The sequence below is a fragment of the Penicillium digitatum genome, chromosome 1 (genome assembly GCF_016767815.1).
Source record: "Penicillium digitatum chromosome 1, complete sequence".
Lineage (NCBI taxonomy): Eukaryota > Fungi > Ascomycota > Eurotiomycetes > Eurotiales > Aspergillaceae > Penicillium > Penicillium digitatum.
The window spans coordinates 7048095-7070818 of record NC_089384.1 but is presented as its reverse complement, the minus strand read 5'-3'; the positions used below and the strand labels follow the sequence as shown (position 1 = coordinate 7070818).

Below are 22724 nucleotides of genomic sequence, written 5' to 3'. Positions count from 1 at the left end.
ATGTCGGTGGACGAGCAAATCAAACTCTCCAACTTCTCCAGCATCTTTTCCCTCGAGGGCAAGGTCGCCGTCGTAACAGGCGGTTCTCGGGGACTAGGACTTCATGCGGCATCAGGGTATGTATCTCTTTATATTCAGCTTGGAGCATCCCTCACTGAAATACTCTTACACATCTGCAGTCTTCTACAAGCCGGGTGCTCCAAAGTTTACATCACCTCCCGCAAGAAGGCAGCCTGTGACGAAGCAGTCGCAGCTCTCAATGCCATCCCCAACAAGCGGCCCGGTGCGCAAGCTATCTCTGTACCAGCTGATAGCTCAGATATGAAAGAGCTAGACCGACTTGTGGCTCAGGTGGCCGAGACCACAGACCGGGTTGATATTCTCTTTGCCAACGCTGGCGCTATGTGGATGGAGAAGTTTGATACCCATCCCGAGAAGATGTTCTCTAAGGTGATGGATTTGAATGTAAAGAGTGTGTTCTACACGGTCCAGAAGTAAGTTCCGAATCTGCCTGAACCTGGGGATGAAACACGATTCTCACACCGGCCTAGATTCACCCCTCTCCTCACAGCAAAGGCAACCAGAACGGACCCATCCCGTGTCATTATCACCGCCTCTGTGGCAGGCATTGAGGTTGGCACAGTTGGTGAAAGCGCCATACCATCTTACTCCGCTTCCAAGGCGGCTGTTATCCATCTGGCGAAGAACTTGGCTGTTGAGCTTGGGCCACGAAATGTCTTGACCAACACTATTGCGCCAGGATTCTACCCCTCGAAGATGTCTAGTGAACTTATCGAGTCACAAGGCGGCATGAAGCAGCTCGAGGAGTGCTCACCGAATGGTCGGCTTGGCAAACCTGAGGATATCGCTGGTTTGGTTGTCTTTCTCGGGTCTAGGGCGTCCAGTCATTTGAATGGAGCGGTCATTGCGACAGATGGTGGAGCTATGCTTAAAGGGAAAATCTAAACTTTTGATTTCGATTTCCTGTTGACACCGAAGGTCAAACTACGGAGTAACTTGATCAATGCAGTAACCAATCCTCGAATTGAAACTCATCAGAATTACGATCGGAAAAAGAACCATAAATTTGCAAGGAGAGTACATCAAAAAGTGAACATGTACGCATCTTCCGTAGGAGATCTCGGGTACAGGCGCCGGTCACTTCTGGGCCAAGGCGGATGTTCTCCACACCTCTCCCGCATTCAAAGCCACCTTTCCCCACCTCCATATATTTCCCATTGCCATGTCCAACATGGCCTCCCAGGAGCCCCGATATGTGGCAGTGGCCCAGCGCAAGCAAGCTGAGCTTGCTGCAGCCATTCCGACCGAATGGCGGCTACCCACACACGTTTTCTCTGAGGGGATGCTCTCAATTTCCGAGTCGATTACCGCTGGCCCAACAAGTTACCGAGAAGTCAGAGTGATGGAAATTCCACGGACTTGTGGCTTACTTACATCCAAAGAATTGAAAATTACAGAGATATACAATGTGCGGGGCCTTGTGGCGGAGATGGCAGAGGGGTCGGTTGAAAGCCGAGGACGTGGTGCGAGGGTTTTGCAAGGTGCGCTCGCATGTTAGCCGATATTCCGATTAAGTCACTCAGATATACGGTATATCGCAGAGAGCAGCCATCGCTCACCAACTCACCCGATATTTAACTGAGCCCCTCTTCGACCGCGCCTTGCAACAAGCCCGGGAGCTGGACGACCACCTGCAGCGCACGGGTACACCGATCGGCCCCTTGCATGGACTCCCAGTTTCAGTAAAGGACACATTTAATATTATGGGTGTGGACTTTAGCATCGGATTGTCTGCCCTGGCATTCAACCCCGCAGAAGCAAATGCCCCGCTGGTAGACCTGCTGCAGTCTCTAGGCGCTGTAGTGATTGCGAAAACAAACATACCACAAACGCTCGCAACGTTAGACAGTTGCAACCATCTCTTCGGACGCACGTTAAACCCTCTCAACCGTATATGGACTGCTGGCGGAAGCACTGGCGGGGAGGGCGCGTTGATCGCCATGAGCGGGTCCATGATCGGCTTTGGCACAGATATTGGCGGTAGCATCCGTATACCGGCCATGTGCCAAGGTATCTATAGCTTCAAGCCAAGTAATGGACGCGTGCCATTTGGAGATCAACAGAGAGGCCAGATTGAAGGCAAGGGCCGGATAGGGCTGCAAGCAGTAGCTGGTCCGTTAGCTCGCTCTGTTGCGGATATCAACGCCATCATGGCGGAGATTGTCCCTCGCGCAGAGCTATTCGGCGAAGATTGCATTCCCGGCGCATGGTTGGCACCATCAGTTCCGCTTTCTCTTGCTCCATCATGCAACTTCACTATCGGTGTTCTCAAAACGGATGGTCTCGTCACACCTCTACCCCCGATCACCCGGATCTTGACCGAAGTCGCGAACAGCCTCCGCCGTATACCCGGCGTTGATGTCGTTGAGAGTCCACTTCCACCGGTCCTACCTAAATGCCAGGCGCTTGCTGGCCGGCTCATGGGCGTCGATGATGGGTCCCACATGCTTGACCTTATCGAGAGCATGGACGATGACCTCATTCCGTGGCTGCAGGGCCGAATGAAGCGCGGCAAGGCCTTGACGGTAGTTCAAATGGCGGCGCTGCAGGCTCGGCGGGCCGAAATTGAGAAGGGGATGATGAAGATATGGGCGTTGTCCTCACCCCGTTCAGCCGGTGCCCGACGCGTCGACGCCATTATTTGCCCTGTGGCGCCACACCCGGTCCCAGAGATCGACCGCTACAATGCCGTTGGGTACACCTCGACCTTTGTGCTGCTAGACTACCCGGCTGGCTCGGTTCCTGTCCGCTCATTTACAGAATCCGATCTTGAGATTGGCCGGGAGATGGAGGCACCTGTGTTGGGAAGCTGGGATAAGGCTAATCGTCAGCTTTGTAAGTCGAAATTGACACTTGACTCACAGATGATCTTTTGCTAATTGTTCCATCTACAGGGGATGAGAAAACGATTGACCGTCGGGTCTACCTTGGGTCACCTCTCAGTGTGCAGGTCGTCACCCCCAAGCAGCACGATTACCAGCTCTTCCGGGCAATGGAGATTGTTGATCGGGCTGTGCAGGGCGGGAGCTCGACCAGTGCGAAGTTATAGCTTGCATTAATCTGTGCAGAACAACATGACAAAGTCATGGAAACGATCAAAAGTTGGAGCTCAGCATCCTACGAAAATCTTCGAGAGCCAGATGTGGTAAGAAATCTGCCAGGGAAATAGCCACTCGTCGGCTGTCGGCTCTCGCACATGGCTGATTCGTTGTTTTGGGAAAATCAATCAACTCGACCAATCAGTAGCTTTAGAGGTCGTTTTTAAAACTAAACTAGGGGCCCTGTAGCCCCTAACCAATTCATAAAAAGAGTAAAAAACTCGAGCGCTCCTTAATCGCTATAGCATCCTAGTATGATAGAAGACGCTGAGATCCTCGTGACAGTATGTCCAACATGGTTACAAAGGCATTCGACGTTAGGAGGCGGTCCTTGCCTAGCGCTATCATGCTATTTGCAGGCTTAAGCAATGGATGTGGTGTAATTTTACGGATTAGATGCCGTCGCGATCTCGACTAGGGTATAGGTGGGAGGTTCCTCTTTCGTAGGCGCTATCGACAAAGTCTACAAAGACATGGCCTTTCTCCGAATTGCCATTTGATTCCAATTCACTAGCCGTAAGGGCAGGAAGCAGGCCCGACGAATCTCGTATTTTAATATCCTCGCTACAATCCATAATTTCTCTTCCTCCGCTTCATCGAGGAATTGCTTCGAATACGATACCTTAGCTTGTTCACTAGTCCAGGTCTATGTCCGTCAGAGCTGGCGCATGTTCACGAACGGCATCACGGTGTAGGGGTCGTCTCGGCCATCCCCAGCGCAGCGTTCTTGCCACTTACGTCGTAGATCAGCTCCTCGACCATTGTATTCACACTCGACCCCATAGGCTCAAATCCCAGGCCCTGGTGGACGCCATTAGGCCCGTGGTGTTCGAACTCGTCTAGCAGTTGTGTGATATATCGGGTTCCTTCGACTGGTGCGACTTCGGTGATGTGGCGCAAGGTTCGTAGCTCGGTGGTCGATCCTAGGAGTTTCGAGACTAGGATCTTCAGGGCGACATATCTACTGTTTCTTTGGAGGACATAAGTAACAATCATCTATCCTATCGTGGGCAGAAAATGGAGAAACTGAAGTTTGTTCAGGTCACGGGCGAGCCACACCGTTGAGTAGGAACCCTCGCCAAGCTTCCGGATGACCTTGTACTGGCACTTGAAGAGGTCACCGAGAACGACTGGATGATACCCCCCTGGGCGGTAATCCTCCACCCACTCACAGGGTAAGGTGATAGTTTGGAATCTCTACTCGACATCCATTGACTTTGCTGGTGGAGTGGGAGGAGACGAGGTACTCATGGCTGCGATAAATGCATCGTTGTCCAAGTGGTGCCGAACCACCTATCTTGTACGAGTTGCAGGATTGGGGAAGACCCAAACTCGGGAGAAACTGGACAGTAATTCCCAACGGGCTTTGGGCAAGGCCTCCGGGGTATACCTTTATGGTTGTTGAGATTCGGATGTTGTTGCGGAACACGCGTCATAGTGCGCCCTACATCTCATTCGCGCCGGGTTAGCTCCGTCAGAGTGCATCCATAGCACTCTTTACATTTCTTTAAACTCGTTTATCCCCTTACCTTGAGGTCTATGAAGATGGCGTTGTTCATTTTTAACTGTTTCTTATGGTAGAGAATCTAGCAATCCTACTTTCATGTTTTTTTTTTTTTGGAATTTAGTAGACCACCCTTGGGTAGTGACTATCACCTCGACTCGGTGGCCGATGGTGCTCAAGCACCGATTGAAGTCATTTGACTCTAGCTCCCCCAGATCCCCCGATCTATTGACTCGGGAAACAAACCCAGTTCCCTCAATTCCTCGGTGACGTTAGAATCGGCTTTTAGTCTACCTTTACCTTGCATGAGGCATGTTGAGGATCTTTCGGGTTAAGACCCGATGGACCCCCATCGACTAGACCATAGTCGATCTGCCTTCCTCTCGTCACGACGGGAAAGAATGTGCGGAGTGTAAATTGGCCCAGACACAATGGCTAACAAGCATTGCGGCTAACCCGCGATCAGACCAAAAATCAATCTCGCGATGCTCTTAATTATGGCGCAATCGCTGCGCTTTTGCCGGGTTTGGACTGGCGTCCACGATCCCATGTCAACGCTAAGGCAAACGGGAAACAAGTGACAAGCCAAAAAAAAAACAAATAAGCGTCGAATCCACGTGTAATCTGTTTCTTACTGGTTTTATAATGCGGCCTCCGCCAATCCCTTCTACAGCTCTGGAGTCGACTAGTTAGACTGACCTTCTAAATCCATCCCCAACATGTCCAAGGAAGACAAGGAACTGGGCTATGTGCTGGGCACGGAATCCGATGGAACAGACTCTTTTGACACCATCACTGCTCTGGTAGCCGCAGGTATGGATTGCGCTGTGGTAAATGTCGAAGCCAGCTGACAGGATCCTTTCGTTCAGACCATGCCCATGAGATCAAGCTTCGGACGATGACATGGCAGAAGACGGCCTGCTTGCTTGCCGGTGAGCAGGTTTGTCTGGCTATTATGGCACAATCGTGGTCTCTCTCGTGAGTGATCGGTTCCTTCAAATGTCGGGTTGCGACGACGCTGACAGGGGTGTCTCACTCAGTGTTCTCGGATGGGTTCCAGGGATCATTACGATGGTCCTTTGCGGACTCCTATTCTGGGTCACGTCCATCACGATGCATAAGTATATCATGAAGCATCCTCATATCATGGATATCTGTGCGTCTTCAACGGTCCGAGACTCCTGGTTTCTACGGGCAATGAAAGCTAACAGGCTACTTACCGAAAGGCGACTTTGGATATCATGTATTTGGACAGAGCAAAACTGCCTACATCTTCTCCGCATTCATGATGCTTGCGAACAATATTCTTCTCATCGGATTTCACGTCTTGACCGGCGCCAAGGTTCTGAATACCCTCTCGGACCACTCATTGTGCACGGCTGTCTTCTCAATCATTGTGGCCCTGATGGGAGTCATCATGTCTATCCCACGGACCTTGCACCATGTTAGCCTCATGTCCATGTTTTCATGCAAGTAGCGGAGTTCTCTCCAGCCGTCCATTGGCTCTGACTGACCATCCCACAGCCGCCTCCATGGGTATTGCAATCCTCCTTTTCCTCATTTTCGCCGGTATCGAGAAAGCCCCTTTCTACGGAAACAGCGGCAACTACCCGACTGAAGGACCCGTGAAAACCTATGCCTTCCCCTTACCAGGTACCACGTGGGTTGCTTGCATGAACGCTGTGATGAATATCACCTTTATCTGGGTCCCCCAAATTTTGTTCCCAACCTTCATCTCCGAGATGGAAAGACCACAAGATTTCCCCAAAGCACTGGCCGTTCTCGCAGTGATCTCTGCCATCCTCTTCATCGTCCCTTCCACCATCGGATTCCATTTCCTAGGCCAATATTCTACAGCCCCAGCCTTTGGCAGTCTGGGAATCGTCTCGGACAAGAAAGCGTCATTCGGCTTCGTGATCGTCCCTACCCTGATTATTGGTGCAATCTACGCCAACGTGACTGGGAAGTTCCTCTACACTCGCATCCTCGGCAAGTCTCGACATTCCCACAGCCACACCGTGATTGGATGGGGCGTTTGGGGGATCATCATGGTCGTGATCTGGATCCTTGGGTTTGTTTTCGCAGAGATCATTCCCAGCATGGGTGATTTCCTTTCCCTGCTGAGTGCGGCCTTTGATTCGTTCTTTGGGTTCATCTATTTCGCCCTTGCATACTGGCAATTGAACCGGGGAGCCCTTTTCCGCGGTCTGGGGAGGACTGCCATGACGGTGCTCAATGTTTTCATCCTGATAGTTGGACTGTTCTTGCTAGGTCCTGGGATGTATGCAGCCGTGGAGGCGATCATTGCTGACTACGCGGGAGATGTCACACCTGCCTTTACGTGTGCCAACATGGCTATCTAAGGGGAGATCACTGAGTAGCTTTTATTTTATGACCAGATGAGCGATTTGATGCGATTGTAATGTTTGATGACGCTGCAAAGCCAGCAGGGCACTTCTAAAGAAAAAGGAAAGGAACTGGAATATCACTGGCCGGCGGAAATCCAGGGCTTCGGTCTATCATGTCTTTGTAGAGTCCCTGTGAGGGATGGAATGTTTTATTGTATCTTCGCGCACTGCAAAATCACCGCAAAAAAACTGCTAGACTAGCGCTCGACGCGTTATTCGACACTACTGAGACATTTTAATCACGGAATATAGAAGAATGCTTCCAGTTTATGACCGAAGAGTGCCATGCAGCCACTCTAACCCTGTCAGGAATATCAAAGCATTTGAATATCCAACAAACGGTTAATTCTCGATCAGACTCTTAGGAAAGCCAGAAGAAGTAAAAATCCTGACAACCCTCACTTTGACTCTCTTCCAAATCCCCCTCCACTCCACCTCCATCTTCTCCCTCACCAAAAAACGCAATGGCATCCATCAACCCCACAAATCAGCCGCTTCAAAATACAGTAAACCCCTTTCTCGACCAACTGGCCTTCCAAACATGGGTAGCCCCTATCAACAAACCAACAGGCCGTATTGAAGGTGGCGTGGCAATGATCCAATCAAAGGACCGAATCTCCACCACATGCGCGTGTTAAAAGGGCCTATCCATTCCGCCTAGCTTTGCGGCCTTGTGTGTGTTTTTCTTGAAGTATGCCGGGAGCCCGTTGAGGGGCGGCCGCGTAGTATCACAGCAGGATAATCCACCATGTTGGCATCGTTCCTCGACGAAACTGTTTCTCGGGCTTGTATCGTGGAATGCACCTGAGTAAGAGACAAGCACGTTCATGGCAACTGAGTGTCGTGCTAGACAGTTCAGGAGGTTGACTTCCACGTCAGTTTTCATGGATAGAGACGTCGGGCTGAGACCAGGGCGCGGCTTTGTGCGAAAAGCGCTTCTCATGATCCATGTTCAGTTGGGTTGAGTGCTTGTCCTGTTGAGGTAAAATTGTTTGAGGATTGAGAAAAGGTTTCTGCTTGTGGTTGACTGGGATTCGGTATATCACTATTCTGCATGAGGCAACAAAAGAATGTCTGCTTGATTTTTCCCAGGTCTCGGTAGCGTCGGTGGCATTTTGGAATACGCCATCCCACCTGGGATGCCCTTCTATATACATGGTCGTTCATTCGTGAATTGACTTCCAGAACTCCTCTTTGTCTTGAGAGTCCTATTTTGTCAATCGGGAGGTGCTGGAGTGGCTAAAGCCGCACTAGAGGGATCCATAACGGAAATCGCCAGTGTTTGATGAGGGCAAGTCCCGTGGTCGTTGATGTGTTCGATCTCAACCAAGCACCATCTGATACCCTGTTTGGTAGGTCAGATAGTCAAGATATCATTTTCACGAGCATCGATACCGTCTACAGTTTAAAAGTCACTACAACTTTGACTCGACTGGATATTGTCAATCATCTACCGAGACGGCAAGTAAGTCCACTGGTCTCTGTATGGATACCTTGAGATTTGTCACATTTGCTCAACTGGAAATTCAAATTGGAAACAATCCAGTCACTGTGTTAAACTAGTTGCTGAAAGGGAGCTTGAATTATATCAAAAGTAAAAAAGATGTGCTCTCCTTTGAATCAGCAGCGTGGATACTAGGCAATCTCTCCAACATTACGCACCAGCGATACACTCATGCCTCCACTGAATCAGGCCCGCATTAATCAAAATCGGGATTGCCTGGTCCTCAATCCACTCCGTACATTGAATTAATGGCCGACGAGGCTCTCCAGGCTCGTAGAACGTCAGAGGATCCCAGCTCTTGACGGGCTCCGTCTTCATCGTCACTTGGTTGAAAGCCTTCTGCTTCGGTGGCGCTGGGATAGACTGAAGAAGATCGTTCCAGTTCTTGGGATAGTTGAGAGCTCTGGTATGCCCAAGGAGATCCGTCGAGAAGAAGTTCTCGTCCGTCTCGGGGTTTTCGTATTTTGCTGACTCGTAGTGCATGTCTGTCACAACGTCACCCGTAACGTGGTGCTTGATGCCACTACCTAGACCCTGAGCGTCTGTCTGGACGAAGAGTAAAGTGTGATATCGTGGTATGGGCATGTCTAGGTCTTCGATTGAAAGTCTCAATCTGACTTTATAGACTGGGTAAATCTGGGAGGATGGCATCTTCAGGCTGGAAGTTGGAGATAAACAGGAAGATGAATTAGCGATCGGTGTAGCTGTCTTTTGGTCACGGAGCTAAATGTTTGATATTGCGATCCTCTGGTCTTTAAGAACTGATCCCCGCTTTCTTCTTCTTGCAAATAGGGTATCACGGAATGCAGTGCACCGCCCAGTCAAATTGGAAATCGCAAAAATTGTATCTCGACATCAGTGAGGGCACTTCAGATCTTCTCTGACAGCCGGTGTTAGTATTTCCAATAGGTCTGGTCTTATAATCTCGCTATACTTGGTGCATAGTGTGATTTTGATTCTTTTGCCTCTCATTTTCGCCCACACGCTTGACTGGACATACTCTGCAGGGTACATCTATGAGATGGTGTAGAATGACGTAAAGACAATCTGCACTAAAAACAGTGACTGATTTTGATTCTTGTCATCTCAACATCCAGCACAAACTAGTTTGTCGACTAATGTTCAAGTCCAAGTGTCTAAATAAATACTGGAGCCTTTTGTACTCAAGCTTAGTGACACTCGTGTCTCTTTTGACAGGGTTATACGAATCGACGATCAAACTCACTAGCCACGATAAACTCAACAGTAGCAAAATCCTTTTATGCTGGAGCGATGCAGCTAACAAGAGAAAGGTTGGAAAGACCGTCTGTGAGAAATGGATCGATTGGGAAGGTGGACATGTGACATTGACAATCAGGGAAGGTGCAAGGGAACCGTCCACTTTGGGAAGGTGCTTGGGGAATATAAAGGGCTCCCACCCTCAGTCCATCCCTTCCCTTCTTCCTCTCCCCATCCCTCTTGACCACCATCTCACCATAGTCCCTATGAGACAGCGTAGGCGGAGAATCCTGTAGCACCTGGGTACCTCGCCTATGCATGAAGACATCAACATTGCCAAGTTATTGAGGCCCATGCAGCTTCACCCACATCAAACCGGGCTTTCTCGTGTGAGCTCTTTGGCAAAGTCGTGGCTGAGCCTTTGGGCTCTCCATAGCCATTTGACGAGTCCCACGGAATACAGGGGGGGGGGGGGGGGGGGGGGGATTTTGATCACACCCTCTTTCATTGTACAGCTAGTCAGTCAGGTAGTCACCCCATCAATAAGCTTGGACTTGATTTTCCTCATTTCCCTGTATTCTAACTAGACAAGAGAGTTAATCCGTGTCTACAATGTCCTCAAAACCGCGAAACATCCCGACCAAAGATCTTATTCAACGTCCACCGGAAAGCCACACGGAGTTTGTTGCGCCAACTGATAGACATGCTGATATACGCCATCTTCCAAATGAGCGATGCAGTACGACCCTTGATCCCTTCCGGTAGGAAACTGTTGGAGGCACGGTCACCGTTGTGGGGTATTTGCATCAATGCCCGTTCGTCACCAATGTACGCCATCGTGCCCAGGTTGCGGAAAGAAAACGGCGGGGTCTGGGCCAGATCACCTTTATTCAAGCGATCAGCCAGCCACTTCGATTCTTGGTTGGTAGCCTGTGCCGTTGCAGGAGGGGCACCGTTCTCTGGCATGGCATTGTCACCTAACGCAAACACGTCCCGAAGAACGGCTGTCTGGCCTGCTTCATTTTGCAGCTGTACACGCAGATGCCCGTCGACAAGAAGGGGCCCGTTCTTGGGAGCTTTCTTGAATTTCCACGATGCGATTTCAGGATTTTGAGGTGCTTCTGAGGAGGCCTCAATGCTATGAACTGAGTCTGTAGGGAATGCCTCGACTGAATCAAGCGATTCGGTAATGAACTTGGGCATACCATTACCAGTCGCCCAGACACACATACCAACACCCAGTTCACCATCCTCCTCGGTTGTAAGAGTCAGACAACGCTTAGGATCCATGTGGTATGGCGGAGGCGCACCGGGCGCGCCCCAGCGCAAACTTTTGACATGGTGGGAGGTCTTGATATCAATACCCTCGCGCGTCATAGTCTCCATCGCATAGCGTGAAAGCGACTCGTCGAACATTGAAAGCACCTTGGGCGCAACATCGTACAAGGTGATCTTCGGCATTTCATTAAGACTCGGGTATAGTGCCATCATGTCGGAGTAGATAAAATCGCGCAGCGATGCTGCAAGCTCGATACCGGTTGGGCCAGCTCCAACAATCGCGAAGTTCAGTAGCCATTTTCGCATCTCTGGGGTAGTGAATGGTAGGACGGCCAGCTCAAAGCATTCCCGCACACGCCGCTTGACCCTTTTCGCGTCCCCGATGTCCTTGAAGAACATTGCATTCTCCCGCACCCCTGGTGTCCCAAACGTGCGGCTGACGGCGCCTACCGCAATGACAAGCTTGTCATAGGGTACTTCGAAGATTTCTCCCTGTTCCCATTGAAGATGTGCTTGCATTGGTTGCTTATTCGTGGCCTCCGGGCCTTCTTCGGTTCCTCGGTACTCTTCCGCCGTGCGAGGTGACTCGGTAACACCGCTTTTAACGACAGTTGCTTCGCATAGAACGGTTTTCTTTTTCAAGTTAACTGCACGCGCAGCTCCCTGGATGAAGTCGACTTTGGCGCGCGGGTCGCGCACGGGCTCGACTATGTTCGAGAAATCAAGGGATCCGCTGGCCGTGTTGGTGAGGAGAGGGGTAAAAACAAAGTATGAGCGAGGGGAGATTATGAGAGGTGCATAGGTCTTTTGAGAAAGCCTCCGCGAAAGGGTGTATCCGCCCCAGCCGGATCCAAGAATGACGACTCGTTCTTTTTTCGTGTCTAACTCCTGGGCTGTAGAGGGCTGTTCAGCTTGTGTTGCAAGGCATCTCCAGCCTGGTGTATGAATAGCGGGAGCAATGTTAGGAGGAGATTTGTGTGTAATATTAAAAGGGTGGGCAAGGGGATGGAACGGGTTCCGTTTGCGCAGGGTCTGGCGCCGCAGAGGGAGCATCGCGTTCAATGGCCGGGTTTGCATGATAATGCAGGACTATCTCAGTGTATGTCAGTAGATCGAAGGTGCTCTTTGTTTAAAAACAATCTCATTTCAGCACTAAATTATGCCGTCTAAATGCGGCAGTGGTGCTCACGAGGAAGGATTTCCCTATTCCGCTGACACATCGATGACCTCACCGTCTGCAGGGCAAAGAAAGGAGGTATCCGGCGCGGATCTCGAGCCTGGCCCACTCGGTAGGATCCATAGTGCTTCGGGTACTCGGGTTCCCGTGAACGTTTCGGGAATTGAGGACTGTTATTACTACTCAATCTGTCCAGCTCGCGGACATCCGGGACCCTTCGGAGCTGCGGATAAGAACGAGCTGCACGTGCCGTCGGAGACGATCGGGAGCTTCAGGCACATGCTGTCCACATGGCACTGAGGAGTTTTGACAGATTCATTTCAGCTGTAATTGAGTTTGGGGGAGGTTGGTGAAGAACAGAGGAGAAAACGAAGATATTATGAGTTCAATAGGAGCGTCATACGATGGGGTTGCGCTAGGGCTTGGCAATATCACATGGATCATACAAATGCGTCATAAGTTACCTCAAGCACCTCCCATGTTTAAGCGACTTGAGGCTTTTTTTTACTGTGGATTGATCTCGAGGCAACAAGGATACAACCAGGTCCCGGGTTATTCTCTCACGTTCTCTTCCGCGGTCCAGCGGATGCCCTTGTGTTCTAGGATTTGAGAACCCAGTTTCCTCGGCACTTGGAGTTAATCGAATTCAATCCTTTCTCGGTTAAAATAGGTCTCAAAAGTATCTAAGCAAATGGCGTGAGGCTTTGCGAACTTATCTGTCCGTTCGCATCCAATTATCGTGTATCGAGATTTTGCCTTCATTTCAGAGGCGGTGGGAAAGGCGGTGATGTATGTCTCAGAATTATGACATGCATGCGTGGCGTCTTGTGGCACAGTCCTAGTCTGAGTCAGAAGGTCGGATTTAGGGGCAGATTGCCTAATCGGGACGGTCTTTTTTCCTCCGCTGTACATCTTCAGCCTTATCAAAGTGCCTTCATTAGCCCCCCGAGTTTTAGGTTCTAGTAGGTCTTTGAATCGCTGTGTAATAAATTATTGTGACCCTTGTATTACTACACCAGGACCAATTCTTGGTCTCCGAGCCCTGATGGCGAATTGGCGTGAAAATGATGCACATGGCTAGGCAGATCTATGGTACGTATACTGTTGAACGAAATACAGCGCACTTTTCCACTAGACCATAACAAAAACAAGGTTCCTGTTTATGGCCTAGGGAGGCCGTATTTGAGGTTTGACATATACTTTCGGAATGACGACTCAAACGGCTGCCTGCGTATAACCCATGATATCTAAAGAGCAGCATTTTGCTTCTGTGCATATCTCTAATATCAGATCAAGTGTATTCACTTTTCGCTTTTCTTCGTCATTTACTCTCGCAGGTTGCACAATTTGCATCAATCGACCACTTCAAGATGGCTTCCTTCTACCAACTCAATCAGCCTTCCAATCTGTTTTGGGAATTTGTCAACGGCAATCTAGAGGATCATCCTTTCTTCGGTCCTCGCGGACACCACAGACACCACGGACATTGTGAACGTCGAAGTTCCCAGCGGGAGTCGCCGGGTAATACTCTACATTCAATGTTGAAGGCACATAAGACGGTTCCAATGACTCTGACTGAGTGTATCGCGTGTGAGTCGAATTCGACATACCACTGTCAACATAGGAGCAGTGAATAGCATGTTTGGTACAGTTCGTACATGGACATTGTTCATCGCACTGCGTTGGTTAGCAAACGCTCAAGCCAGGAGGTGTTCCTCATACCTTTATTCTTCGTGCCTTACACTGTGGACAACCATTGCGCGACTTGCGATGTGATCTCCTTGGGCCCATTATCAAGGTTATAAAAAAAAGGGAAGAGAGATCAATCCATCCGAGATGCGGAAATGGAGCGACGGAGACGGAAACGCCTCTACGCCCCCACATCGCTTGTCTGAGCCGCGTAAAAGCCAAGACGTTTCCTAAATGACAAGAAGAACGCTCGAACAAATTCTTTCAGTTGGAAGGTCTTGATGTTGGTACTTCATTACATTCGTGACTGGCGGAATCTATATGTGAGGATACTCACTTAACTGTTTAAAAGCAACACTAACTAACAATCTCTCAACTCATACAGTCCAGATCTTAGGACACATCTGCCGAGCTGTCTCGCATGACAACTTCCATGGAATCCCGTTGTGTGCCTTGCAGACCCTATTTATCCTGCTCAGCCCGCCGCTGTACACGGCATCTATCTACATGACCCTCGGGCGAACGGTGGCCTACCTTGAGGCCGAGCACCTGAGCATGATACCCGTCCAGTGGATGACCAAGATCTTCGCAACAGGAGATGTCGCCTCGTTTCTCTTACAATGCGCTGTTAAGTAAAGTCACTTTCATCAAATCAGACAAATGGCCAACCAGGGACTAAGAGAATGAAAGCTAAGTAACTCTCATCTAAGGTGGCGGCCTTGTGTCCACGGAAGGCTCCATGCGTGAAGTAGGCTCAAATCTAACCATCGGTGACCTTGTCATCCAGCTTCTCTTCATTGGCTTCCTTGTGATCGTCACGACGATCTTTAAATTCCGAATTTCGCGTCGGCCAACCCTCATATCATAGTCAGAGCGCGATCGAACCCGCTGTAATGGCTGGAAACAGCGCAACTGGTTCACCATCCTCATTGGGCTGTATATTGTCAGCTTCTTGATAATAGTGCGGTCTGTTTTCCACCTGCTGGAGTACAAGGAGGGTCACAATGGCCACCCCATGACGCTGGAAACCTTTTTATACATCTTTGATGAGTTGCTGATGCTTATTGCTATGGTCGTCATGAATATGTGCCATCCTGCTAAGATCTTAAGGGATGGAAAGCATGGAAGCCAGCAGTGCTCAGATGTGATACAGCTAAGCTAGAGAGCGAATACAGTAAGTCCTTTGGCTAGTTCCTTTTACCAATCAGACCATTTCAAATTCTCGTCCAAGCTTCTTCAACTCTGATCAGAACTTCAACAACTTCTCACGCTGTATAGAAGACGGGTATATCCAAATTTCCCCCAAAAAAATCGAAACAACGGCAATACCAAGAAAAAACATCCAATCATTAGATGCCATAAATCATATCATCGTGACCTGTAGTCCACACTAGACCGTAGATCGTAACTTTTTCGCACAGTGCCGCTGCTTAATCCACCAACGTATAGATCTGGCCGCCTTGATGTCTCTGTGCCATGTGTAGAAACAGGTAGTAGACTGCCACCATATCCATCGATACTCCTCCTCATTCGCGACAAACTTGTCGTTTTCTCCATCTCCAAAGCCTGGAGTATTGCCTCGCCCCGTTCACTTCTCGCAGGCACCTTCTCCCGGTTAGACAGCCAGCGCCGACCACCCACACGGAAGAAACCACCAATATCATCAACCATGAGAGCGACCCAGACAAGTGGAATCGAAATTGCAAAGCCAATACCAAAAGTAAAAATTGCCACGTAACCGAGGTTCAAATTTTCGAATTCTTTCAGGTTGATCGTGAAGATGGAGGCGATGAACGACAACGGCAGGAAGACAATAGTAACAATAGTAAAGACCATAATTGTCTTGCTCTGGCGGGCTGTACCAGCGGCCTGATCACGCGCAAAGCGTGCTTCAAAAGCGTTGGCGTGTTTCTGCTTAAGATCTAGCAGGTCCGTAATGGAGTGGTAGATGCGCTCGGCCTGTTTATCCATGCGGTCAATATCCTTCAGATGCATGTCGATCATGCGCTGCTGGTCTTTGAACCGTTTCTTGACCTCAAATTGGGACCGATGCTGGCCTTGGTAGGTCTCGCAGACAATTTCTTGGAAGTCAAGCAGCACGTTGGTTTGGTGCTCCAGCACTGTCCGGATCATGTTCAGCTCGTCTCGAATGTCCTTTGTCTCGGCTAGGAGATCGGTTTCCTGTCCGATGTCCAATAGCCGGTCGACGAAGAGTGGCTGGCCGTCCTCGTCGCAGTAGCTGCTACTTTCGTTCGTCCCATTGTGGGGCTTGGGCGGAGAGCTGAAGGAGCCGTTCAGCTTCCGGTGACTTTTCAACCAGTCGGATGCCTGTCCGGAGGCGTGATTGAACTGGTTAAAAAGCACGGTCTCTTTGTCTGTGGCTATACCGATGGATGACTCGAACATATCTAAAAACTGGTACTCTTCATCGCCTAAGCGGTGTCGATCGAAGACTCCCGAGCATCGATTAGTGATTATCATGGCCAGATCATACACTGATTTAACCGGGTCTCGGGTTTTGGAATTGATGTCTTCGATGATCCCATCCAGCACGTTAAGCGGGTCATTCTTGGGCTGATCCCATCTCTGCGGGAAGGCCGTTACAATCAGATTCGTGCCCAAAACCCACATCCACAGTTGATCAACCATGAATATCTTGGGATCTGCCCCCATTCCGGGGCTTTTTGTTTGGTAACGATACACCACCTGATCCTGATCCCGACTCTTGGTATCGATGTTTGGGTAGAAAAACTGGTCCAGCGTTCGGCGAATATGGAGGGAGGTCGTAGAGGATGATAGATGCGCGTCAATGAGCATCTCGTCTCTTGTGCGCCTTCGCTTCATCCCACTGGACACAAACTCCAGCATTTCCGCTCGTAAGATTGCATCCTGCATCTTTTGTCTGCGCTCTGTGGTCTCGAAGTGTAGATACGGCATGAACACGCAGACATTACCTGCAGAAACCAGAGGGTGAGAGTCTTTACAAAATGTTGATGAAGACAGGGGTGATGACCGCGCCTGTTTCTCACTCTGGCCCCACGGTGACTTCCCTTTCGTCTCCTGTCTGGGAGTTCCCGGTGCGCTGCTGGACTTGCCACGCTTCTGATTGTTTTTGCTCTTTTTTCCATGTGAGCCTGCCCCTTCATCGTGGAAGAAAGAATCCAGCTTGTCAGGTTTGCCGCCTGTGCCTTTTTGCTTGCGAATAGTGCTATCCATGGCCTTCGCCTGCACACTCTCGGAAACAGGCTCCTCTGAAACCTCCTCTTCGTGTCGCCGCAGCATCGTCCGCGGCGTATTCTGACACAACGGCCGCATAAAGTGCGAGTGCGTCCTTTGACCCCGATGCTGATAGTTGAAAGACTTTTCCAGTCCCTTGAACCCGTCAACATCATGCGCCCCTTCCTCAATAAAAGACTTGGTAAGCAGAGCTTCCACCCACGCCATATTGTTCGCCGGTAAGTGAATCCACCGGAAATCAGTGCCACGACTGTCAGCCGGCACTGTAGTAATAGCCTGTTTTCTAGGATTCTCCTGATCCCTCCCATAAAGCAGATTAAACACCGACATGCGCTTAACCCGATTCTCATTATGGAAATTTCCAAAATCAACAACAGTAGCATCGAACGCCGCACAAGCGTCCTTCACATCATCAGACAGGCTCTCAACATTGTTAAACGGCGCAAGTAACAGCACAATATCCTTCCTCTTGAACTGCGCCGCGCGCAGAAACGGCGTACTGCCAAAATTATCCCTAACCCGACGCCTCAGATCCGGTCTCTCGAGCAGACACTCCACAACCTCTTTATGACCCCCCTGCGCAGCAAGATGCAGCGGCGTGATACCATTCAACAGCTGAGCATTGATCTGCGCGCCTTCGCCGACCAAAATCCGGACAATCTCCACACACCCCTTATCACAGGCATTATGAAGCGGCGTCCAGCCACCATCACTCGCAGCATTTACAGCCGACTTGTGCGCAAGCAGCAGCTGCACGATATCCGCCCTGTCGTGGGCTGTAGCAACATGCAACGCCGTCTTACCACGCAACTCAACCGCATCGATCTTCGCCGGCCCGGGCCTCTGACCCTCCCCGTCCCCCTCACCAGCATTCCTCGTCAACAACATCTCCGCCAGCCTCCAATTCCCCGACGCACACGCCCAATGCAATGGCGTACGTCCAAGCTCATCTCGTCCCCCAGCCCCGTCAACAAGACACTCCGTCCTCAATAGCAACTTCACAGCCTCATCCCCCCACCCCCACCGACAAGCCTTATCAGCAGCGAGGTTATGCAACGCATTCCTCTGGCGCAGATCGCGCTTGTTCACATCCGCGCCGCGCATAATGAGCAGATGCAGGATATCAGTGTGATTCTTCCATGCGGCAGTCATGAGAGCGGTGCGACCGTCTTTATCCGCGGAGTCTGGGCTGGCGCCATGATCGAGGAGGAGACGGACGATTTCATAGTGGTCGCGTTCGACTGCGCGAAGAAGTGGTGAGGCGCGGTTTGAGGGGACGTCTGTTTTTGCGCCGAGGATGAGGAGATATTCTGTTGCAGCGACGCAAGCTCGTTCGGCGCTGCGCATTAATCCGATACGGAGGAAGTTGTCGGTTACTTGATTGTACTCTTGGGCGAGGAAGATTATCTTTTTGAGGGAGTCGATGTCGTTTGATTCTGCGGCGCGTAGGAGTCGAGGCTCGAGACGCTCGTGGCTGTCGCTTGTTATGCTGGAGCGGGAGGGCGGCATGGCGGGTAGTGGCGAGGTGAATTTATGAGGGGAGTCGTGATCATTAGATTACTTATCGTATGTTGTTGTGTATACGGTGTCGTTAATCCATTGTCGGTGGTTGTTTTTTTTTTAAATTGATTGAGCCTCTTTGGTTATTTTTCCCCCCGATAAGGTGAAGTACGAGGTCAGAGGGAATTGGACAAAGCTACGGAGTAGACTTGAGTAAATCTCTCAAGTGACAACAGCAAACGGCCCTTGCTCGGTCCGGAAGAGATCTGCGGGCGTGAAGGTCCTTTCTTTTCTTGGCCCCCAATCTCATGGGGGAATCTGTAACCGACGGTGACAAAAGGGAAGAGGCTGTGTGGCTGATCCCTCTCGTGTTGTCTAATTTAGTGGGTTTGACCTCGGCATTTGCATGGATTCATGGATTGACAGGCTAGGTTTTTTGGTTGGGAAGGATTAAGGAAAATTCCATAAAACTCTAGATAATTCCAGGGTGTGGCAACTTGAAAGGTCCAATCTAAGAGACACAGGCCCGGTGTCAACCAAAAATAAAGAATCTGGTAACTCAAGCCAGAACCATGGATCCGGGAGAACTCAATGGCACAACTACAAATAAAAATACTACGTTATGAGAAACGTCGAAGTAAGTAAACCCTCGTACAGTGAATTGTACAGACATTAGAATCTTTATTTCTATCAGGCAGCTTCCAGCGTGACAAACTACAGAAAACAGGGGGAATCCGAGGCGAAGAGGGAAGAAAAGCAGCAAGAAAAATTAGAATGACAAGGTGATAATAAACGAAAAACCCCTCCTCTGGAGATACCGATGCCCATATGCTGATAGTTATGATGTGCTTCTCCATGGATGCTGCCCCCGATGAATTAAAGGTTCCCGCTTTTGGCTTTCGCTTCCCTGTGCATCACGCCGACCCAGCCTAGTAGTTCGCGTCACAAGATGCACATATCAACAGAAAATGGATCAAGAGGGTAGTCAGAGTCACACAGTTGGTATTCTGAATATGCAAGCCATGTCCTCATGCCATGAAATCTAATCATAGAGAAAAGACACAGGACATTGCTATTTAATGCTTCTTTTTGTCCTTCTGCGGGACTTCCTTGAGAATATCGTCGAAACTCATGTTCGGGTTAAATCGACTAAGCGGACGAGTGGGAGGCTCGATGGGAGCAACACCTGCGGGAAGAGGCAGGGCTTCCAATCCAGGATAGAATGAGTGGCGATGCTCAGATCGTTGGGCAGCGGTAGGCGAGCGGGTTCGTGGAATAGCTGGAGGGGGAGTTGTGAGCCCACCTGGGGCCATCATAGGGTTCGGGTAAGGATCCGAAGAGGACCCAGCCGACGATGGTTGGCCCTGGTAAGGTGATGATATAGAGGACTCCTCATCATCATAGGTGGCGTCATCCATCATAGGAGGATCGAGAAGAGCGCCTGCCTCGGCCCACTGCTCGGCGACTTGCCAACAATGACTGCGGCGGTATACACCTTCCACTCCATTGATCACTACGTCAGATGGCAAGCTGACAACACCAGCCCCACCTGCAACTCCGAACCAGCTGCGAGAAGTCTTAGTGTCGTTTTGTATCCAGGGAGCACCGCCACGTGGGGCAATGCAGAGGAAATACTCCACACCCTCATTGAAGTGCACATCAGGGACATCCACCACCAGCATGGGGAGGGCTTGAATGACGGCATATAGGAAGATCCACTGGCCACATCGGAGGTCGGTAAGATCAGTGACATTCTTGCCGTGCGCCGAACGACGCTCGAATTGCATGAAGCTCTCAATGAAAGGAGTGGGTCGCATGGCTTCCCGGGTATAAGATGCCATCAAAACAGCGTTGATGTCGGAGTCCTTGAGCTTTTTAGCACTCTGCTTGGCCTCCTTCTTGGCATCAAGCGGTTTCCGATGCAAGGGCTGCAGCGACGGAATCTGAGGAATGTCGAATGGAATGGGAGGAAGCACTGGTGGTGTGCTTCGGTCGTACTCGGAAAGAACTTGCCGCAAAGCACGAAGGGTCACTTGCTTTGGATCGGATGATTCTAATGACTCATTGTTCACGCCCGAGATATCAATGGTACGCGTCGTAAGGGACGTCCTGTCAACCATCAAATCGTAGAGATCGGTGAAGTCGTGGTACAGATCCAAAAGGAGAAGACGATTCAGCCCGTTTTCCTCAAACTCGTTCTTCTTTGATCGAGCCTTGGGCGGCCACGAGCCGTACTTCTGTCGATAGTACTGGATAGTAAAGCGGCGGAATTCTTGGAATCCCGTCTTCCAGTTCTTGAAGCGCACCACCTTACTTTCCTCGGACGTAGTCGAGTTGGCGACGCCCGAGAAAACCGAAGGGAAATCGAAATCTTCCAGTTTGCCATAGAGACCGCGCAGACGGGTGTCGAGGTCAATGAACGCGCGCTCCAAACGTTTCTGCGTGATGGGATGGATAAATGCATATTTAGGGCTTCGCAATTGCTTGATCTCATCGAGCTTTCCAACGCCATGGACAAAGCCCTCAACATAGAGCGGATAGTAGCGCAGGCGCTCACCTAAGACAATGGCCTCGATCGTCTTCTCCCTGCTTCGACGGACATCTGCAAGGCGCAATTCTTCACAGTAGTTGCTGAAACTGGAGGTGGCAGTCTCACCAAAATTGGACGCATCCAAGTTCGAGAACTCAAACCGGGCCAAAAGGACTGCGACGTCCATGAAGATAGAGAAAAGAGTGGATGACTTGGGTGAGGCAATCAAAGACTGGCCGAGCAGGAATGCGAAGAGATTGCGGAACAAAAGAAGGGTCTCTGTGTCTTCTGGAGTGAGCTTTGCTTGCGGGTTGGATACATCACAATTCAGCGGAATGGGGAGATAAAGATGGAGTTCCTGTGCTTCCTCAGTTGTATCTTCGAATGCCAATCTTTGGCTTCCCGCGCTGTCGTTGTCGTTTTCGGGCTGACTGTCCAGTGGTGACATGGGGGGAGAGGTTGTGTCGAGGGACAATGCTTGGGTTGGCTGCTCAAGCCCACTCTTACCATCCTCACCGCGGGCTAGATAGGTGAGGGACGGTGATTCGGCGAAGATGGTGGAATCGACCTTGAAGGATGGGGCACGGCCGGCGCTCTGGGGGAACAAATAGACATAGGTGTCGCCTTGCTCGTTCCATAGTTCCTGGATCTGGAAAGTAGCAAAACAAAAGATCAACTTGGCACACTTCAAATCAGAATAGACTCCCATATGCATACCTGTTCTCCTGTGGACAATGGATTCAGATCGTAAACGACTTTCTGGTCCAGTCCTGCAATCCAAGCAGCCGGAAGCATAGGAGTTTGCCGCTTATCGATTGAGCTGCCGCGCGAACGACCGGGCATCCAACTTCTGCGCCTCGATGAGGGTGTGCTGGGGCGAGAATCCGGGGTCGATCCTGGGATAGCCAGCCCTCCGGAGCTGGATGGCCTAGTCATATCGCGCCCCCTGCTCTGCGGATTGCCAACGAGCGAACTCGGCGCGCTGCTGGCCAGATCTTGGTTCACCGCCAGAAGTGAAGGTGGCGGGGGTAAGCCTTCCATGTCGAGGTTGTCAGGCATGGTTCGGGGCTCAGAAGAGTAGATGGCATTTGGGGTCGAGACATGACGCGTGGGTTTTGAGCTACTCTGGTGTCGTTTGTCAATGGGGTTTTCCGAGGAATTCAAGACTGGCGCAGACACGGTCGAGGAGTGGGAGTCCCGATCTTTGGATCCCAACGAAAACAGAGACGAGATCCGCCTCGCCGACTTAACGGGAGCCGACAACATCGTAGGTGGTATGGATGTTGGAGGATAGATTTATCGGGGAGGAAGACGACCCAGTAGAGAAGGTCAAGCCCGCATGGGAGCCCTGGAGGAATGAAGAGTTTACTTGGCAGGTGATAGAAAGGCGGAAGTTTAGGTGGCCGAGGAATGGATCGGCGGGAGGGATTGGAAGAATGACAGTAAACTTGATGTCTTTCACTCCAGTGCTAGGAATGGATGAGGCTGAGCTGAGATCCA

General features: G+C 50.5%; 9 protein-coding genes across 9 annotated transcripts; 4 read left to right on the top strand and 5 right to left on the bottom strand.

Moving 5' to 3' along the window:
* Window positions 1-966, top strand: Pdw03_4790 (General amidase, putative; the record flags this gene model as incomplete). The annotated part of the gene is made up of 3 exons (XM_014675321.2): window positions 1-116; window positions 180-494; window positions 552-966. 3 exons carry the CDS (start codon window positions 1-3, stop codon window positions 964-966), a joined length of 846 nt encoding a protein of 281 aa, XP_014530807.2.
* A 286-nt stretch (window positions 967-1252) lies between these two features.
* On the top strand, window positions 1253-3130 carry Pdw03_4789 (General amidase, putative; the record flags this gene model as incomplete). Its single annotated transcript, XM_066100837.1, has 4 exons — window positions 1253-1414; window positions 1479-1562; window positions 1623-2916; window positions 2976-3130. The coding sequence occupies 4 exons, from the start codon at window positions 1253-1255 to the stop codon at window positions 3128-3130; spliced, it is 1695 nt and encodes a 564-aa protein (XP_065956237.1).
* Window positions 3131-3863: 733 nt separating this feature from the next.
* Pdw03_4788 (Serine protein kinase, putative) lies at window positions 3864-4175 on the bottom strand (the record flags this gene model as incomplete). The annotated part of the gene is made up of 1 exon (XM_014675322.1): window positions 3864-4175. The coding sequence occupies one exon, from the start codon at window positions 4173-4175 to the stop codon at window positions 3864-3866; it is 312 nt and encodes a 103-aa protein (XP_014530808.1).
* Window positions 4176-5402: 1227 nt separating this feature from the next.
* Pdw03_4787 (Amino acid transporter, transmembrane) lies at window positions 5403-6160 on the top strand (the record flags this gene model as incomplete). The annotated part of the gene is made up of 4 exons (XM_066100836.1): window positions 5403-5496; window positions 5553-5661; window positions 5724-5839; window positions 5910-6160. 4 exons carry the CDS (start codon window positions 5403-5405, stop codon window positions 6158-6160), a joined length of 570 nt encoding a protein of 189 aa, XP_065956236.1.
* A 55-nt stretch (window positions 6161-6215) lies between these two features.
* On the top strand, window positions 6216-7046 carry Pdw03_4786 (Amino acid transporter, putative; the record flags this gene model as incomplete). The annotated part of the gene is made up of 1 exon (XM_066100835.1): window positions 6216-7046. The coding sequence occupies one exon, from the start codon at window positions 6216-6218 to the stop codon at window positions 7044-7046; it is 831 nt and encodes a 276-aa protein (XP_065956235.1).
* Window positions 7047-8745: 1699 nt separating this feature from the next.
* On the bottom strand, window positions 8746-9180 carry Pdw03_4785 (O-methyltransferase, family 2; the record flags this gene model as incomplete). The annotated part of the gene is made up of 1 exon (XM_014675324.1): window positions 8746-9180. One exon carries the CDS (start codon window positions 9178-9180, stop codon window positions 8746-8748), a length of 435 nt encoding a protein of 144 aa, XP_014530810.1.
* A 1251-nt stretch (window positions 9181-10431) lies between these two features.
* Pdw03_4784 (Pyridine nucleotide-disulfide oxidoreductase, putative) lies at window positions 10432-12391 on the bottom strand (the record flags this gene model as incomplete). Its single annotated transcript, XM_014675325.2, has 3 exons — window positions 10432-12180; window positions 12281-12302; window positions 12378-12391. The coding sequence occupies 3 exons, from the start codon at window positions 12389-12391 to the stop codon at window positions 10432-10434; spliced, it is 1785 nt and encodes a 594-aa protein (XP_014530811.2).
* A 2934-nt stretch (window positions 12392-15325) lies between these two features.
* On the bottom strand, window positions 15326-18703 carry Pdw03_4783 (Ankyrin repeat protein; the record flags this gene model as incomplete). Its single annotated transcript, XM_014675328.1, has 1 exon — window positions 15326-18703. One exon carries the CDS (start codon window positions 18701-18703, stop codon window positions 15326-15328), a length of 3378 nt encoding a protein of 1125 aa, XP_014530814.1.
* A 1067-nt stretch (window positions 18704-19770) lies between these two features.
* On the bottom strand, window positions 19771-22490 carry Pdw03_4782 (Zinc-binding dehydrogenase family protein; the record flags this gene model as incomplete). The annotated part of the gene is made up of 2 exons (XM_014675329.1): window positions 19771-21873; window positions 21942-22490. 2 exons carry the CDS (start codon window positions 22488-22490, stop codon window positions 19771-19773), a joined length of 2652 nt encoding a protein of 883 aa, XP_014530815.1.
* Window positions 22491-22724: the final 234 nt, after the last annotated feature.